This window comes from Tremella mesenterica, assembly GCF_000271645.1.
Source record: "Tremella mesenterica DSM 1558 unplaced genomic scaffold TREMEscaffold_13, whole genome shotgun sequence".
NCBI lineage: Eukaryota > Fungi > Basidiomycota > Tremellomycetes > Tremellales > Tremellaceae > Tremella > Tremella mesenterica.
In genome coordinates, this window is record NW_006711237.1 from 40,370 (window position 1) to 59,307 (window position 18,938).

Sequence of the window (18,938 nt, forward strand, 5' to 3'; positions counted from 1 at the left end):
TGATGATTTATGCGGATTGTGTTATCATGGCCTGCTTCTCACCTGAACTCGAATGATGCAGCCGAAATTTGTTGGAATGACGTAGACGTGAGTTTGACAGGAAGAGCGTGATGAATGACGTTCCCTTCAGTTTTTCGTGAACTTCTCACTTTGTCACACTTGCAACAACTCATGCAGGCTAGATGATATCAGATTACTCAACAGATCCCCCAGGGATTATCACCACCAAGGTTGTATCCCTCCCTGGTCTTGGGCGTTCAACCGTCCAAATTTCGTCATCGATCACCCTTTCATCCGGTAGCATCGCCCTCAACGTCATACGATTTGGTTTCCCGATTCATGTTCACTGCCAGATACTCCAGGTATATGATATTAGTAGCCTGTCTCACGATTCTCTCACCTGACCAGAATCACCACCCCAATGTGGGAAATCAAAATCGGCTACCTCACACCTGGACATCCCGTAACATCAAAATACTCGCACATGGAAATCATGTTCGAGCGCACAATGAACAACGATTCACAGATCACGACTCATACTTCAGCGACGTGCCCTACACCTATCGACACCGGGGGTAGTCTCACAACTCAGAGGTTTTCAGGTGTTGACAATGACTCTGATCTCGACATCAGTAGAAAACATGTTTACTGCGAAGCCGAGGGCGCATCAGACATAGGATGGAGAGTCAGCATCATGGGACAGGACAATTCTAGCTCTAGCATGGTGAAATCGAAGGTCCTTGGGTCCTTGACAGGTGGGGAGCTTCCAACAGCCATCTCCTTATGCAAGCAGCCATCACTCTTACCCAGGCTGAACACTGGGGAAAACTGTCAGCACTATGTCGGAAGAGCCCTGTATGTGTGAAATGAGGAGTTCTCCTTGATGTCTGACTGGTCTACCGTCTGGTGGTGTTTCAGGTTGCAGGGTAATCAGGAAATAAGGAGTGGGTTGTTTGATTCAATTGAGACAGTGTTGAACCTAAAGTAAATTATTATTTACGAGTAAAGTGAGAAATGATTGGTTCTTTTGCATACAAGTTGAACCACCATTTCGGTATTTGCTTGACTCACGACTGAAGGTAGATTGCACTTGATGATGTATGGGTTACCGACGTAGCTCCCTTTTTGGAACGTTGCTTCTTGTCGGCACCCGGACCGAAAGAAAGGGGTCATGACATGCGTTAAACTTCTTTCCATGAGCGTCTTCGTCCTCGAGGTGGAATTTGCTTCTTCCGCTATGAGGATGGTTCCCTGCAGCCGTCTGGTACATTCATCTTCTCTTGCCCTGTCATCATCATCTTCCATCTGAAAAATCTCACGTCTTGCGTAGAACAGAAAGCGACAAGAATGTGGAACATCAAGTTAGGGTACAGTCAAGGTGCCGACCCCGACGAGTACGATATGTTGCATTGGGAACTTGTTTTGGAATACGACAACAGTACCAGTGATAATTCTCTCGTCTGCCCTCATAACGAAGACGATTTCGACAGTGATGATTCCAACGATGACTATAAACGTTGCGGATGTCCTCAGATCGACTGGAATCTTTTTTTGGAAAATGATCAAGGTGAAGTCGTTCCTCAGAAATGGTTCCAATTCATTCATTCCACTTATGATGATCAAGCCAACGAATGGGAGTTCAGTCATCACTCATCCAACTCTTTCAGTACCAAAATGACCCTTTCGAGTGTACTGGGAACCATAACGGACGCGCAACTCGACCAGGCAATCAATGCCTGTGGTGAGGTCGATTTACCCGATGATGATAAGGATGAGAACTGTCAAGATTTTATTCGGAGAGCCTTAGACGTTTTGAATGGAAAGTTCGGTTTGGTGAGCTCGTATCAGCAGACGGTCGACAAAATCAGGTACCAGAACAACGAGGGGTAGGGAGGGCAAGGGCTGCGAAGGGGGCCGCTGAGGTCAAGACATGTGTGGTGAGTCCCTGTTTGGGAAAGAGTGACACGAATTGACCGCAGAGGAATGGGAAGCGTCACTGGAGTGAAGATCAGGGCAAGGAGGGACTAGGTGAGGGAAAAGGAGAAAAGTGCACAATGAGCGAGTAGAATGTGATAAGGACGGGAAAATATAAACACATGTAAGAGCTTTGTAAGGAATAGAAGAGGCGAGACGGAAGAAAGTCGATCGAGATGCATATATATGTGACTGCCTGTCAGAATGTCTTCACCTGTGTTCTTAGTGCTGAAACGAGTGGAGAGGTGACAAAGGGAAACCATCGGTGGAAAGAATTGTATCCGGAAGACATGGTCTGGATCATTGAGCACCTACCTATAGACAGTGCTTTCAGTACTCCCAATGATATCCAGCTCAAATGAGCGTCATGCCCCACAACTGTCTGACTTCCCACGGATCTCCGCTCAACCGTTTGCGTCGGTAGGTGAAGTGGACGAGTGTAATGAAAAATTTGATAGGTCTATTGGGTCTCATTGACCTGTCGGAGACGTTTCGCCTCCTGACGGATCAGTTTCCTCAATCGCATCTTCTCCACCATCTCCGCCCTGATATTCTCACGCTGCGCTCTCATGGTCCCTTGATACAGCTTGCTCATAGACTCCTGCGCATCATTATCAAGCTCTGATGATAATCCCCACGTCGATATCAGAACTGAAGCGAATGCTCTCAACCTGTGCGAATGACAAACCGCCGCGAAAACCTCCATCGTTGCAGTGTACCATCCTGCGTATTCCCAATCCGCAATTCCCGTCACTTTCCCGCCCTCAACCAATATATTTCCGGGATGTAAGTCCATATGACAGAATCGGACTCCTCTATCTGTTTGTAACATACGAAGGATCGACTCGTGTCTGTCTTTCAAAGAGTCCAATTGGGGTGTTCGACACGTCATGTTCTCCACCAGATGTTCGAGGGCGACTGGACCTGGACCTAATTCGTCAAAGTATGGCAATCGGAGACATGAACTTCCTTCGAGACTGCATACTTGGTCTGGATACGGAGGTCGGATTCCCATCGCGTCGAGAGAATCGTTGAGGTCATCCATGATCCGCTTCAAATCGCCACAGATGGATTCTTTGTCTCCTGGGTATATGCGTTTATGGCCGTAAGGTAATCCTGGAAGGGTGGTCATGGCTATCACGTTACATTCTTGGTAAGTTGACCATTCGAGAGGTACGGGCGAAAATGTACAACCGGTACTGTGTACGAGTTGAAGGATGTCGTATTCTTCTTTGGTCACACCTTGTCCGAATTTGAGAGTTATGCCGTCTTGGAAGGAATGAACGTGACGACGACGGGCGTTGCGCCTTGCTTCGTGTAGAAGATCAGGAGTGAGGAGGTGATGATAGGACATGGGAAGAGTGTTGAAGGTATGAGTACAGACTGGGATGTGTCAGCGAGGATCGTAAAGAAGGAGAGACTCACAGAGGATGAGGGTACCGGGTCCTATCACCGGATACAGCGACTGTTAAAGTCGGATGGGATGAGAGAGGAAGGACTGAGGCGTTGTAACCGAGTATGATAATCTCGCCGGGGGAGCAGACTACTACCAGTGTTAGATATCAGAGGGGTGAATAAGAACAATGTTTACTATGTGAAAGGGTTATGTAAGTACGACAAGAGTAGGTGAGTAGTAGTAGTAAGTACATACGTAGGGTGTGGCAGTAGGGGTGCTCATTTCTGATACGCCAAAATAACACGTGTTAAAATGACGTAAAAATTTCCTCTTCGGGTAATTTTGATGACAAACAAACGCGACATCACCACAGGTGAAAAGTGACCGTTGAGTTTTCATCATCACCGTAGAGTTATCGTATCTTCTTACAGAGACACTTTAAAGCGATAAAAAGCCAAGAATCTGAAAGAGGAGAGCTGTAGCTTCAAGCTGATACTATGGACACCTCGGGGGGTGGTAATTTGAGGTCACCGTCACCACCTGTAAATATGTCGTTAAACCCCCTTCGCATACCCCTGCTAACTTCAGTAGGTTCTGCATATCCCCTCCACTGCTCGGCAACCATCTACTAGAACTCAGCAAAGGAGGAACAGGGACAAAGAGGATAGTCAGGACAACCCCCCAGCAACTTTAGGCTGGACAAAAGATCAAGGTACCGGCCAATACTGCTCGCTCGACTACCTTATTGAGTGGTTAGCTATGGGAGATAACTTCAAGAAGTATCAACATGGCCTAGGGGGTAAGAAGAAGCTGGGGATGGCTAGGGAATGCTCTGAGTGGATGTCCAAGTCAGGATGTCCAACTACAAGATCGACTGATCAGATACAAAACAAGGTAAGTGTGATTTCCTGTCATACATCACCTATCTGCCACTTGTCAAAGTGCTTTTGCGCAATCAGACACTTGAAACGCATACCCCTGAATACCTCCACCTCCACCTCCACATGCTGGAACCTTCCACCCTTGCCTCCACCTTTACCTCCACTTGCTTATCAAGCCTCCACACTCTGGAACATTCTGTGCCTGCCTCCACCTTCCCAAAGTAGTAACTCTGGTTGATTGCTGAGCAATCATCCATAGTCCGGAACATTCAGTGCCTGCCTCCACTTTCCCAAAGTAGTAATTCAGTCTGCTCGCTGAGCAATCTTTCCCACGTTTGCGCTTTCTAGTTTATTCCGTAGACATGTTGAGCAACCCGCTTGATGGGGATAAATACCCCCTCCAAACAGGTTGTTCCCCACCTATGGATCTTGTGTCAATCCAGTCAGTCCCAGCCTGACATCTTGCAGTCCCCTCAGTCCCCTCAGTCCCTTGTCACCCTCTGTATACTCCTCAGCTCTACGAGCCCGAGACAAGTATTGGGTTACAGCCCCATTCCAGTCACCTTGCCTACCCTCTGGGGATTAGACCCCGTCCGTGACATTTCCTTCCTTTTCTCCCCCCCTAAAACTCTGCTGATGTCTTCTAGATTTGTGAACTCTTAAGAAGGTGGCGAGAGGCCCGTGACTGGCTAAATCACACAGGGAAGGGTTTATTCGAGAGTATGGTGGATGGTAGTGAGGATCCAGAGAAGATAAATCAAGCTGAACAGACGGTTAAAGGTGAGTCCCCGTCTCTCCCTTCTCCCTTCTCCCCTTCTCCCCGGATACCTCCTGTGACCTGTGTATCATCTGTCTCCTGGCTGTTCATCACTCCTATGCTTCCTTAGCTGATCTGCAGCCACTGTACTGAAGAAGTGTCCTGAATATGACTCTGTGGACCCCATATTTGCCGAAAGAGACAGCGGGACAGAATCCCTTCGCACAGGTACCACCGGAAATTCGAATGTCACACTCGAGACGATTATGAGGGGTTCTCACCACCCCTCTCCTTCTCCTGAGAGATCTCCACACTCTCCTAGGCCTCCATCACCATCTCAGATGTCATTGAATGACTTCCTAGGCCAGCAAGAGTCTCAAACTGAAGATACATCGACTCAGAGCGAAAATACACGTCCTGCGACTAGGGAACGCAGTTTTAGTGATCATAGGCTGACCAAGCGAGCTGCAGGTACGTCAGGCACGGTGACATGGACTGCATAGCCACTAAGGTCAGGGTATAGCTGATTTACAGGCCTTTACACATCGTCCAGGAGGGGGGAAGGAAAAAACAATGCTGGAGGTATTGCGGGGTTGTTTGAGGAGATTGCTGCAAGCAGAAGGGAGGAGATAGGCCTAGAGAAGCGTAAGCTAGCTATCCAAGAGGAAGAAAGAGAAGATTCGAAGAGACAGAGGAAGGAAAGGGCTAAAAATGAGAGGTTGGTCATAACATCGAAGGAGGCTCAAGCTCGTCTCACTGCAGAGCAAGGACTACCGGTAGAACTTTGTGTTTCCTGGGTTCAGGCTATCGCAGATGCAGAGGAGAGGTATGATAGAGCTCACAGGGACAGAGAAGAAGGGGAAGGAGACGTTCACACCGAATATGATGAGTGGAGCAATTGGTCGGAGAGTGATAGGTAGTTGAAACCACTCACCTTTTTTCATGATAAAATGAAGTTGTCTATGTCGATTTCCTCTGTCTCCAATGCTAACATTTGCTCCACCAACTCATGACGTCTTCTCATGTGTGGCCTGAGACGACCAGCACCTAAGAAATCGTCCTCTGCTACCTCCTCTGCAGGCAGGTCATCTCGAAGTGGTTCAATTGGTAGATTTCCAGTATTTTCTTCGGTGTAATATTCGTCGGTGTTTATGAGGATGTTGTGGAGAATTGTACAGGCTACAATGATTGCGTGAGCCATAGCTTCGTCTCTTTTAGTTCGAAGTCTCATAGACATTGATCGAAGTATCGTCCATCGAGCCTTTAACACACCTATTGAATGTTCGACCCCTACCCTCATGACAGAGGCTCGAGAGTTGAAATACACGGTTTTACCTCGAAGAACCGCTTGGCCAGCACTCTTTTTAAACATTGGTACGACGACAGACGATGCTGTAAAGCCAGAATCAGCCAGGAGGTACTCCTGGTTGCTGAAATACTGAGAGGGCGTGTTAAGGGGTTCGATAGCTCGCTGAACTCGTTGATCGCTGCTGGAAGCGGGATAGCCGTAATGAATATATCGAAAACGCTTTGTATGATGGACGATAGCCATGACATTGAAGCCATACCTCTCCTTGCGGCTATGATAAGCCCCTGCATCATCTCTAGCAGGAGCAGTTGAGAGGTTCACATGATAGCCGTCGATGAGGCCTACGCAGTGAGGAATTGAGTATTCAGAGAGAAATCGAGCTTTGATTTCAATTCTTTCGGTGGGGGACGGCCAGGAGATGAAGTAAGATCGTTTTTTCAGTATAGCAATGAGGGCCCGGTCACACCACTTGAATACAGTGCCGGCTAACTAATTAGCAAAATGGACAGAGCAATTGGAAGGAAAACTTGCTTGAGACCCCGAACTCGCAATCTAATGTCCTGCAGTCATGTCCATGAGCCATTCGGTAGACCAGTAACCCTATCTGATACTTTGGTGGGGCCTGAGGCTTGTTTCCTCTTGAAAAAAAGACAGGGTCCTCCTTGAAAAAATCGACAATGTCATCAAGATGGCTAGGGGACATGCGAAATGCTTGTTTATGACGAATGCCTCGTTCTGCAAAGAGGAGAATGTCACTGTGGTAGAAAGAGGGTCAGGGAAGATTGTTAGAGACAGTCGGGTATCGATCTAAGTAACGATTTGCTGAGATTTGTTGATGTGCTTGAATTATGTCTTCCAAACAGGCCCTTGAGGTATGATCGTCCAGCAGAGGAAACAGAAGCAATGCGGCATCTTCTAAATCGTGCAGGAGGTGAGCTCGAGGGGTTTTGGAAGGCATGACACGAAATCCGAGGGGTTTTGCTTAGTAGATAGTTGAGAAATGCAATGGCCGAGATACATATACATAAACCTGCATGAGATGACATGGGGGAGGACGCGAAGGAGGGGTTACACGTGGCATTTTCTACCTCACACGTGGCATTTATGACATAAAAATGGCTCGTTATCACGGGTGTTCACTTATCTGTGATAATGTCGCGACTAGCCATTATAGAACTGAGCACCCCTAGTGTTACGGTGGCCCGATGGTCCTTCGAACTCCATCATTTTCAGTTTTGCGTTTTCATTCCCGATGATATCCTTTCTTTCCCTATAACTCATGCATGCATCCACTTAGAGACATGTTCAGACCACTGTTAGGATCCTACAGGCTGTAGCTACACCCCAGTACTATGTATATCTCTTGGAGGTTCCTATGGAAGAAGATCAAATACTCGATCCCAAATGTGGCACTATACCTTGCCTATAGGGGAGTCCGCCTTCCACCCTCTAACTTACCCCTACTTGTAGTCCTCAGATCCTCTTGCTCTCATTGCTTCTGAGACCTGTGAGGAGGTAGGTTGCTGCATACTGCATGTAGTATCAAGTATGAAGCTGATAGTCTTTTCCTGAAATTGCGTCTATCATTGATTTTGAGTAGCAGCTAGTGGTACTATCACCCTAACTACTCATACTTGTGATAGAGCTCATATAGCCCTGCTGCCTACTTGGTTCCCTCTGTAGATACATGCATAAGATTCAAAGTATACATTCCTTACTATCTGATGAGCATACATGCCGAGTTGTGGACCTTGAGAGTGTCTTGTGGCTGAGTGATGCAGCGCATACTTTATGGATTTCATCACAACATCAGCAGAATGGAGAACGCGGAATGAAATTTGCACAATGCGAAGGACTATCGGGCCACCGTAAGTGTGGCAGTGTGGCAGTGTGGCAGTGTGGCAGTGTGGCAGTGTGGCGATTCCCCCTTTTCTTGTCGCGTGTCGCGGACGACCAAGATCAGTCGGACCGCAGGAAGAACGGGGCAGTGCATGATCGTGGAGGACATTCTCACGTCAAAACCGAGAGGCGATGAGGAGTTAGAAGACCACACACCCTTGGCAGGCTATAAGAAGAAGGAAAGTGGCCAATCACAGCTCTCCAACACCCAGGAAAAAGTTACCAGACTGAACATCTGTATCACCAATGACCAACAGCTGGATTGAGAATGTTGCAGTAGCTCATGTTGTAAGTCAGCTCCCCAGACTGCTGGGTTTGTTCAATGAATCATGGCCTCCAGAGAAACGTGAACCGACTTACACAGAAGAAGTCGGAATATACTGGGGAACCAAGCGTGGAATTTCCAAATTCCAAAGCAGTGCTGCATGTCGACGTGAGCGTTCTGCCTATCAGTTCTACTCGACTTTTTTAAGCTACCATCACGGACAACCAGTCACTCATGTATGGATTACTTCTTGCAATACACAGGACCCCTCATAGTCGAGCCAAGAATAGCGCTGACCCACCAACAGAACGACGCTGAACAGCCGGAAATCGTCAGAGACCCAGAAGCAGAACCTCCGATTTGATTCGAGTCCATCGGGTTTGATATCGCGCATACAACTTATGACACACCAGATTACCTACTTGACATTGATAGAGTGAGAGAGAAGGTAGAGTAAAAGTTTAAACTCACATTTCTTCGTCATTTACAACTTCCGAGGACATGTTGCGTTTCATCTGCTCCAGATATCAGGGATCAGGAAGCAATGGCCAGACCTCTCAACCAACAAGATATCATCGCTCATCGTACATTCGGGCGAGAGGTCTTAAGAAACAATGTCTTGAGAGTTGGCTGGCCAGAGGTTCTGACCAAGGTCAGGGCGGAGAGACTAAAGCTTGGTCAAGACAGTCTGACTTCTGACGTGGAAGTAGTTCTGCTCTGCTATGATGATACTTTGGAGTTCAGATATGTCCCCTTGAGCACGAGTCCACCCGAGGAGATCCCGGAGAACAGCGGCACAAGTAACCCGGGGGATGATTGACTGGTTTCCATTGAATACAGTAGGATCAAGCTATCGCTGAAAGCCTCCGCCTATCAGAGGAGATATGACGCAGGATAGGGGAGTATCATCATGAGGAGGGAGATCTTTGTACACGTCCAAAGTAAGCAGGTTGGAGAGATGATAACGAGTATGTTCTCCCCATCAGATCGATCAAGCCACTATAAGTACCTACGCCACGGCTAGATACAGTATCATTATGTGCTGACCATACTCAACCTGTACATTAAATACCACCATGTTGCATGTTTTCAATCGCTCTACCGACATCTCATCACTTCTTTGAATCACATCATTCAAGAGGGACGGAAATACAGCATCATCTTTTATTGCGACCAGGATCTTCTCAATTGTTTATCTTGTACATGGCGCACATAGGTCCCATGTCTCACATTGCAACATTATCGTTCTTCGTCCTCACGGGACCTCTCAGTTCCATATCAATACGTGGTGAACTTGCGCTTCCTTCATTCCCCAGTCCCAGACTGTGAGGTGAACCAAATAGGAACAGAGTGCCAAAGCGTTTGGAATGAATCGTCGAACATATCATGGGGTTGCTCTTTCTTGCCCCACATGAGAGCCATGGGTCTTTTTGGCCTGCGATGATTCCGAAGGCGGACTTTGCCAGAATGAGAGGGAAGGAGGAGTGGCGTTTGTCCAGCCACTGCATGTAGGAGATCATCAAAACACTTGTAAAGGCCCCAACAAGCTACCGTTGAGACTGCTGAGTATGCACCATAATTTGTGGGCGTAGCAGTCCCAAAGTTGTCATCTGCGACTAACCGGTAGGTATGTGTGTTGAGATATGAACCCATATTCTAGAAACATACTGTAGCCTGGATTTTTCATCTGGCCTGATGCCATGACGATTTGAGGCTGAATATCCAGGACATGAAGAGATAAACTAGATGTGTGACAATATCTTTAGGGTGTGCAACAGCCGTGTCACCATGTCAGGCGGGCAGCAGGGAGCTTGTGAAAGACGCTACCTACGTAATGGGTGGGTAGGGGAAGCCGCTTGGGGGACGAGGCCGGGGGGGGAGGGGGGAGGGGGGGGGGGGGATTGTTTTGCTGATAATTAGACAGCATGCATCAATTCTACATGTCTCTATACTTATCACATTCCACTCACACACAGTAAACCAGAGACAATCGAATAGAGTTCAGAGGATAAGGTAAACGGAGAAATATTCGACGGAAGGGGTAATTATCTAACGGGGGTTCGGCCGTCTTGGCCCGATTCTATTGTGGCCTTGGGGAAGCCCCATCCCACGAGAAGGTCTGCTTACGTGAAAACCCTAGCCAGTAGGAGACTGGGTATGACATAGTTAAAAGGAGAGTCACTCATGAAATAGATAAAGGAGGCAGAAGCACTGCCTTGAGTGTAGGCACCTTAGTCACTATGAGAAGATCAGGAAAGAGTGGAGCATAAAACCTTGACAATCAGACCAAGTGTTCTCCATATAAATCAGAGTTCCTAACTTTTGATACCATCCATTACGAAATGACAACATCTACGTCTGAGTCGAGTTGGAAGCCTGCTCAAGGACTCAATAGAGAGTGGTCACAACAGGAGTGTTTACCAGGTGGGACGGTACAAGCTCATGCTTGCACAGAGATCACAGAGTGGTTGCCACAAGATGGTCCCGAGAGATTGCTTCAGGGAGGAGGTGTCACGAACTACGTCGTGACACCTCGATTATTCCACCACCTCAATTATTCCACCAGCAATGACCCTCCTTTGACCATCAAAACCCCTATCACACCTTAACTCTTTACTCTACACGTAACTCAGGACATCTGAGACCAAGTACGGCGAAGTTAGATGGAGTTAGGCTAGGTAGGGACAATGGAAGCAGAAGTACGGCGAAGTTAGACGGAGTTAGGCTAGGTAGGGACAACGGAGGCAGAAGTGCGGCGATGTTAGGCGGAGTTAGGCTAGGTAGGGACAACGGAGGCAGAAGTGCGGCGATGTTAGGCGGAGTTAGTCGAAGGAGGAAGAGGATGGCCGAGGGCTCGGGGAAGTTGGACGAAGTGCGTCGAAGTACGTCAAAGCGCGAGAGGGTTGGATGAACGTCTAGGAGGAATAAACAATATTAGCTGAGAAGATCGCTGAAGTTCTTCAGCGATCCTTGATTGTTGTCAGTAGTGAAAGATAGATAGAGATAGCTATTTACAAATCGAGATACATCGCCATCAGTAGAACAAAACCCCAGTTAGAGTAACCACGGCGAAGTACGCCGTCGTTACACCCCTTTCGACGTCTGCGCCCTCCCGGTTGGGTGAGACATCGATCAAGAAGGATCAAGTTAGCCGAGGTTCGTCGACCGTCGGTCTATTAGGAAGTAGTTGCTCGACGGGCGTGACAGGAGGTACGGTATGTAAGAATTTCCTGTAGTCCAATCTTCCAAATCGAGAAGGTGTTTTGTCTGATTTTTCAAAGTACAGGCTCATGCTAATCAGCACCAGGTGACGATCAAATCCCCTATCAGTCACAGTGAAGCCAAAGGGGTTTCCCACACAATATCCGTCGTAGCGTTTGCACACCTTTCGAAGTACGATATTGTCGTGTCACACTCTCTACGGGCAATCCGTAACAACGTTCTGGACAAAGGTGATCTCCAACCTGCAGTGTACACTTACACAATCAAACCCTTCGTTGTCCCACCTTCGGTGATGGAAGATTTACCAGATCTGCTTCTCAGAACTGTTATCCGTGAAGCACTCATCAATTTTTGTAGCTCCCGAGAGATTCACCCAGGCTTACAAGACCCTTCCGAAACGCTTGTAGCATACAGATCATCGACACATAACCCTCTGTCAGGGATAATTATCCCCTCGTCCCGCCTGGGCATTAACTTTGGCCATGTGCAGCCCGAGTGACCTGTGCAGTTACAGGTAACTTGAATGGTTCCTGAAGTACTATCTCATTCCCAAACTTACAGGATGGAAGAGAGGTACAAGTAGCTCTCTGCTGTCATGTGGAGGTACAGAGTCCACTGTAAGCCCCTCTCTGATTGAAACACGGACACAAGTATGGAATCCAGTAGACATCAGGAATGAATTGACTGATGCTTCATGCTAAAGGTTCTATAAAACACAGACCTTACCATGTCCGTATGGCACTCTTTGTCGTGATTGAATGTGTGCAAGTGGTGCACATGTAGACTGGAGATCAGAATAGGCATTTCCATTGGTATATATCACAATGAAGGTTATCACGTTGTCATGACGTGGTCATGAGTCAGATGAGTAGGGCATCTCCAAATGCTTGAGGTCAACCTTCAAGGAGGAGTGGATCTCTTTGGACAGTCCTGCCCAACAGTAAAACATTCCTGCGGAACTTACCTTTGGTGACCTACCTGCTTGGGAAGGTCACCAATGTGAAAGCCAGGTAAGTCGGCGCTAGGGGGGCATGATCCTTCCGCAATGAAGTTAATGTCTCATATCCCTATACAGTTGAGGGATCTGATGTAAACTAGAGAATATCTACCTTGAGCTGGCTGAGCCTTAGGGAGAGACGGGCACCATGGCTGTTGGGGACACAGCCGGAGACGGTCCTCTCTGGAGCTGCACGGACCCCATGGTTCCCAGCCAGAGACAAATCACTCCAGAGGTGAATGCGCGGCCTACCATTCCCGTTCAGAGAAATGGTTGAAGTATCTCTTCAAGAACAGATCCTACATTTGGCGGAGGAAAAGCGTGACTAAAACAGGTGCTCAAAGCATTGTCTATGGTGTTCTTCTTATGCCCACGAGAGAAGAGAGAAGATGGAGAAGTGGACATTCCATATGACTCCAAGATAACATATGCCATCATAACTATATCAGTTGTGGAATGGTTCAGTCCTCCCTAATGGACTCAAGTCTGTTGCGTTTTACATATGTAGATCCTTACAGACATCTTAGTGAGACATACCAGATATCATCTAGGAAGGAGGAAATGTGATAACCAAGGGGTCAGAGGTACCCACCGTAGGTCCGCAGAAAATGCCCTGAATGGGACTAGACTCCTCGGGAGGTGCCTGTTTGTCTCGCTGTGTCCAAAGGGGGTGTTTTGAACCTTGCAGCTCCAGAGGTGAACGTCTCCAGCTGTGTCCCTAACAGGTACAACTTTGTATAATCTCTGGTCAGCTGTCAACGAGTGTCAGGGATACTGCCCACCCTGAGACAGAGGACAAAGGACAAGGGGACAAGGACTAGGAGTGACAAGGAATATACTTAAGATAACAAGACCCTGAGTCCAACAAGGAATGGGACTGTGACCCAAGGAATGTCTCTGGCTTGTCTGACAAGACTAGAGGGAACTGGACTGGACTGGACTCCAAAAGGGTGGCAATGGAAATGACTTTTGATCAAGAACTAAAGAAGACTACAAAGTACAAGATAGGGTTTATATAGACAAATCAGCCTTTTCCAAGAGGCTCGTGCAGACCTGTGGAATACCAGCGCTCTGAACCGTCCTGCACTGTCCTACATGCATTGCCATGCATCCCACCGATTACCACTGATATCCTACAATGCCATATCTGCGTTTACCTACGTCCTACTATGTCATCCTACTGGATGCGCCGGAAGTCGCTTGACTTTGTCGAAGTTGGTTGATGAGGAACTATGAAGGACTACACAGAACATAGAAGTGCTGTGAGAACAAGAGACTGAGAGATTATGCCTTAGCAGGCATTAGAACAGAGGAACTAGAGACTAGAGAATTTCTGGGGACTTATGCCTTGCAGGCATGGGAGCTAAGCACCGACATACTAGAATGATACTTGGAGTTTATGCCTGATAGGCATGAGAGCAGAGGTGAAATATTAAAACACGAAAGTGGAGGTTGAACTTGTTTTGCGCAACACGGAACATGTGATGGCGTGATTCATGACAACGAGACAATGAGGAAAGTGAACGCACATTATCTACAGATGACGGTGAGAGTATCAATACCTGAATCTGACATTCCCATGGAGCAAATTTGAATAGTTTGTAAGGATCTTGAAGTCAACTTTGCAGCTTCTCTGATGGAGGAACAACTGATTTAGGGGATCACCTGGAGACCCTCTCATGTGCAATGGAATCACTTGAGTTTATCTAAGTGTCACGAACCATGTTGTAACATCCCTGACAACCACCATCACCAACCCTCCGTTCACCATCACCAAACCACTATCCATCACCACCCCGATCCACTGAGACCAGCTACGACAAAGTTACGAGAACCTAGGGATTATTTGTCACAACAACCCCGCCTAACGGAGAACTACGGCGAAGTTAGGAGAAGGAAACCGAGGGAAAGTAGAGTAGGCAAAGTTAGGCGAAGTTAGTTGAAGTGAGCGGAGTAGAATATTGGGGATATGGCGAGGTACGGCGAAGTTGAGCAAAGAGGACTGAGCGTGAGGCTGTGCAGGAGTTGAGGGACGTTCAATGAGAAGAGAGGAGAAGTATAGATAGTTTACAGATCGCTGAACTTCTTTGGTGATCCTTGATTGTTGTCAGTAGTGTGAGATATATTCAGTAGCTACCACCTAGCAGTTCGACGCACCACGGCGAAGTTCGCCGCAGTTCATCAACAATCATCTTACTGTTTACCACCCGACGTACCACTATGGCGTAGTTAGCCGTAGTTCCCCAACGAGTATCCTGTCTCAGTGAGACATCGACGCCCCACAACGACGTAGTTAGCTGAGGTTTGTTGACCGTTGGTCAGTGGAGAAGATGAATTGATGATTGTGACACTAAGGTTTTCAACCTCCAGCAGCATTTGAAATGATAGTTTACAGTAGGTCAGACCCATACAGTCTTGACTTGTTGGATCATCATCCGGGAAATTCTCCTCCCGAGTTGTGTTGCTCAAGTGACACAAGCCTGATACACTTCTTGTCTGCTTGTGTAAGGTACTGTCAGGACCAGACGTTGAAAATAGTCTGCGTCAATGAGCTATGGCTATAGGGCCCCGTAGGGAACAGACGTAGTGATATAGTAGGTAGTCTAGTGATGTCAAAGATCAAAGAGACTCTTCTGTCGTTGAGATTGAGTGGCAAAAGATTTACACAGTGACAAGAAAATATGTTAAGGACACGGCCCGAGATGTTCACCTCCAGAGGTGCATGGGGCAGTCTGTGCATGGCTGGAGAAGTGCCACTCGGGAGATGAACAGGTCGCTCATACCACTCCGGAGCTGCACGTCTACCCTATCTACTCCATAGACACAAGTTGTGTCTCACTTCATTTGTTGGATTCTTCACTACACATCATGTCTCTCCCGCAAGCTCCATTCTCGGCCCAATTTTAGGAACAGTTCCTTTCCTGGTTGAAGCAGGAGAAACATAGCTACACTCTTGCAGATGATGATGTTCAAGCTCGTTGGTGGGTTCTTAAACACAACGGCAATGCACCTCCACACTTCACACCACCACACAACTCCTGGCTCACCAAAGTTCGTTCACAACATCGGCTCAGTGATGATCGGGCCAACATCCTCTATTGGGTATCTAAGAATGGCACCGAATGGTATAAAGTGGTACCCATGTCTCAAGTTGTGATCAAACACATCCAGTGCCTGCACACTACCCATTCCGGTCAGAGCAAGACATATGATGAGATAGCACGACATTATGGGGGAATTGGTAGGAAGGAAGTCATCAAAGTGGTTCAAGCTTGTAATATCTGCATGCTCAAGTGAGTTTGACCATGAGAACTCACCTGCTGATGTACTTAGGGTTCGGAACAAGGATCATGGGGGCCTCAAACCAATCATCTCTCATCAGCCTCCTGAAAGAATACAAATTGATCTAGTGGACATGCGCGCAGTGGAATGTGTTACAGCAGGCCAAAGAATGTGATGGATCTGTCATATCAAGGACCATTTCACAAAATATTGTCAGATGGTGAGCTTCTCTACCAAATCCCCCACTCTAATCTTGCTGACCGTAGTACGCCATGCCGACAAAGAGCGCTAGATATGTTGAAAGTCATCTGATGACTTGGATCAATCATTTCGCAGCGCCAGACATTCTTCAGTCTGACAATGGGAGGGAATTTTGTGACACTCTCATAGTGACTCTTGCCAAGCGGTATGACATCAAGGTTCAACATGGATTGCCCGGCACTCCCCAGGTCCAGGGTCTTGTGGAACAGGGTTATTCCACCATGAAAAGTTGACTGTCAAAATGGTGTCTCGATAACCCTGCTCGCCCATGGTAGGTCCAGCCTGATTGATTGATGAGCTGATAGTTGTAGGGCCGAGGGGTTACCCCATGTCGTACGTTCAATCAACTTTACAAAACATAGTTCAACCTTACACACCCCTTATCAGGCAGTGTTTGGCCGTAAACATCAAGAGATGAGAATGTGGGAGACTTTGGAAGGGCGAGATGAGATTGAAGAGGTCATACTTGGTGAAGGAGATCCAAAAGAGGATACAGGTGAAGGGAATGAGGTGAAACATTTTCAATGGGAGAGCAATGAGGACTCCAGTGAAGGCAATCCAAACTTAACAAATACAACAGACACAGTTGCCAATTGTGAGTCAATAATACAATTTTCAAATATATCTGATAGGCAACAGATATTCAAATACTCGTCACCTGTTACTCGCGCAGCACTACCTTGATAGTGATGCATACCACTTACCCGTTACTCGCTCAGTGTCACGAGGACCAACTAACCAGCATTGGCTTGATATAACAGTGCCCAACGGAACAGTGATGTTAACCACTGCGACGAAAAGGCCTATTAATCGGCGGTTAACCTTACCGCCGATCGCTGGTTAAATACCCTTCCCCGACTTTTGCTCGACTTGTCACACACTTTGTGACACTGAGCACTACCCTGAGAGTGATGAGGAGCAACAGGTTCACCATGAGACTATATCACAGTTGTCGGTGTTAGCCTCGGTCATACCTTAGTGGCAGAGAGACACGTGAGCACACCACCTAATTATCTCCAACGATAGGAACAGCAAATCACAACCAGATTCCATTGTTGGAATCTTCCACTCCGGAGAACAACCCAATCCAGCAAATTATTGAAGCGGATCGTCAGCAACAACCCAATCCCAGTGTGGTGGATCGTATCCTGGCTCAGATGCAAGCTCATCAAGTCATTGTCCGACAGAAGATGGTCAAACAGTATGGCAGGAAGCACAAGAGATTGGAGTACAGCACTGGTGATAAAGTCACACTCTTTGTTCCAGAGCTTGATTGCCCTGGGGCTCCTGCTAGCCGGATACCCTGTGTGGTCTGCGAAGTGTTCTCTGATAAGCCAAATACCTATCAACTACTCTGCTCTGAAGGAGTGTTGAGCTGCTTGTACCGAAGTAAATTCTTCATTCCAGCCGATGATTACGAAATCCCTGTGGAGCTTTCCATGGGTTGGTCAAAGTGGGAGCAACAGCAAGTGGTCACATTGAGGGATGCCGCATACAAAATCTTTGGTGAGTCCAGGTACTGCTGATTTCTGTTTTCCGACAATTAGGGCTGAAGAAGATTGAGGTGAACTGTTGCTGAAAAGGTGAATGTGCTACCACACGCTGCCAGTGTCAACAGAAAGGTGTCAAGTGTGGCCTGTACTGCTATGGTACAGAACGAGAGTGTGAGAACTATTCAAGGGCCACAGCCACTGAGCGCACATTGGTCGTTCTATCTGCAAATAGTAGAAGACAGAAGAAAACTACAACCCGGACACAAAAGAAACAACCAACAGTTGACGTGGAGGAATCAAGCGCTTCTGAAAGTGATACCAATGGTGAGTTATGTATCATTCTTTGAATGTGTGCTGAAAGCAGAAGACTCCCCCGTAACTGCACCAACTTTTGATCTAAGAAGTCCTACTGAAACTGACGATGAGTCTTCTACAGGAAGTGGAACATCCGTAACATGTCGCAAAAGAAGAAGAGCAAGAACTCCATGACCTGAAGAAGATGAATCACTTCAAAACTGGAGTGATCTTGATGATGACGGTATACCATCCTTGTTTTGGCACAACTGCTCCCCATTGGATGAATTCCCCGAATATGTTCAGGTGCCTGATGATCTCTGGCGGAAAAAATCTTGGGAGATCAATGGTCAAGTGTGGGCCTTGCCGCGACCTCTGCTGAAACTTTCTCGGAAGTACAAGGTCTGGTTAGGCATCAGTTGTGTGTGCTGTTTATGAGTGGGCAAAGAGGGATTAATCAGCCTGGATATTTCAAAGAGCATTCCGCACGGCAAGAAAGGGTAAAAACAATTGTTCAAGCTCGAGAGGTGTTCCGGGCAAGATATGGCAAAGAATTGGCTTTTGACCGTGAGTGTTGATCCACGAGCCGCACCATATCTGATAGGCAGCGGTGACTGGTCGGTAATCCCATTGTACATGACTTTGCAGAGGCTAGACCTAGACAGAGTATCAAGAGCACAAACTTAAATTTATGCACAAGTATGTATATAGAGATCATGTTTGATGCAGCTATCCCCACCATATGAGCCATACAGCTCCGGAGGTGCATGCTGAGAGAGACATTCAGCTCCAAAGATGCACACATCTCTGGCCATGTACCAAACACATGTTTGAAACCGTGCACCTCCGGAGGTGAACATCTCTGGCCATGGCCTTAACAAGATACATTTGACAACACATCTACAAAC

General features: G+C 47.3%; 5 protein-coding genes across 5 annotated transcripts; 3 read left to right on the forward strand and 2 right to left on the reverse strand.

Annotated features, from left to right (window-relative positions):
• Positions 1 to 421: 421 nt before the first annotated feature.
• Positions 422 to 2,336, forward strand: TREMEDRAFT_65039 (uncharacterized protein; the record flags this gene model as incomplete). Its single annotated transcript, XM_007007255.1, has 6 exons — positions 422 to 855; positions 986 to 1,007; positions 1,084 to 1,168; positions 1,340 to 1,833; positions 1,869 to 1,937; positions 2,178 to 2,336. The coding sequence occupies 6 exons, from the start codon at positions 422 to 424 to the stop codon at positions 2,334 to 2,336; spliced, it is 1,263 nt and encodes a 420-aa protein (XP_007007317.1).
• Positions 2,337 to 2,434: 98 nt separating this feature from the next.
• On the reverse strand, positions 2,435 to 3,328 carry TREMEDRAFT_65040 (uncharacterized protein; the record flags this gene model as incomplete). The annotated part of the gene is made up of 1 exon (XM_007007256.1): positions 2,435 to 3,328. The coding sequence occupies one exon, from the start codon at positions 3,326 to 3,328 to the stop codon at positions 2,435 to 2,437; it is 894 nt and encodes a 297-aa protein (XP_007007318.1).
• Positions 3,329 to 3,867: 539 nt separating this feature from the next.
• TREMEDRAFT_65041 (uncharacterized protein) lies at positions 3,868 to 5,928 on the forward strand (the record flags this gene model as incomplete). Its single annotated transcript, XM_007007257.1, has 5 exons — positions 3,868 to 3,957; positions 4,010 to 4,264; positions 4,899 to 5,031; positions 5,150 to 5,479; positions 5,543 to 5,928. The coding sequence occupies 5 exons, from the start codon at positions 3,868 to 3,870 to the stop codon at positions 5,926 to 5,928; spliced, it is 1,194 nt and encodes a 397-aa protein (XP_007007319.1).
• Positions 5,929 to 7,478: 1,550 nt separating this feature from the next.
• On the reverse strand, positions 7,479 to 8,984 carry TREMEDRAFT_65042 (uncharacterized protein; the record flags this gene model as incomplete). The annotated part of the gene is made up of 6 exons (XM_007007258.1): positions 7,479 to 7,587; positions 7,776 to 7,777; positions 8,036 to 8,085; positions 8,577 to 8,658; positions 8,783 to 8,879; positions 8,953 to 8,984. 6 exons carry the CDS (start codon positions 8,982 to 8,984, stop codon positions 7,479 to 7,481), a joined length of 372 nt encoding a protein of 123 aa, XP_007007320.1.
• Positions 8,985 to 14,210: 5,226 nt separating this feature from the next.
• On the forward strand, positions 14,211 to 18,655 carry TREMEDRAFT_65043 (uncharacterized protein; the record flags this gene model as incomplete). Its single annotated transcript, XM_007007259.1, has 13 exons — positions 14,211 to 14,246; positions 14,526 to 14,634; positions 14,845 to 14,928; positions 15,056 to 15,094; positions 15,660 to 15,993; positions 16,034 to 16,153; positions 16,555 to 16,838; positions 17,005 to 17,082; positions 17,193 to 17,236; positions 17,290 to 17,749; positions 17,899 to 18,060; positions 18,373 to 18,597; positions 18,639 to 18,655. The coding sequence occupies 13 exons, from the start codon at positions 14,211 to 14,213 to the stop codon at positions 18,653 to 18,655; spliced, it is 1,992 nt and encodes a 663-aa protein (XP_007007321.1).
• Between the last annotated feature and the right edge of the window lie 283 nt (positions 18,656 to 18,938).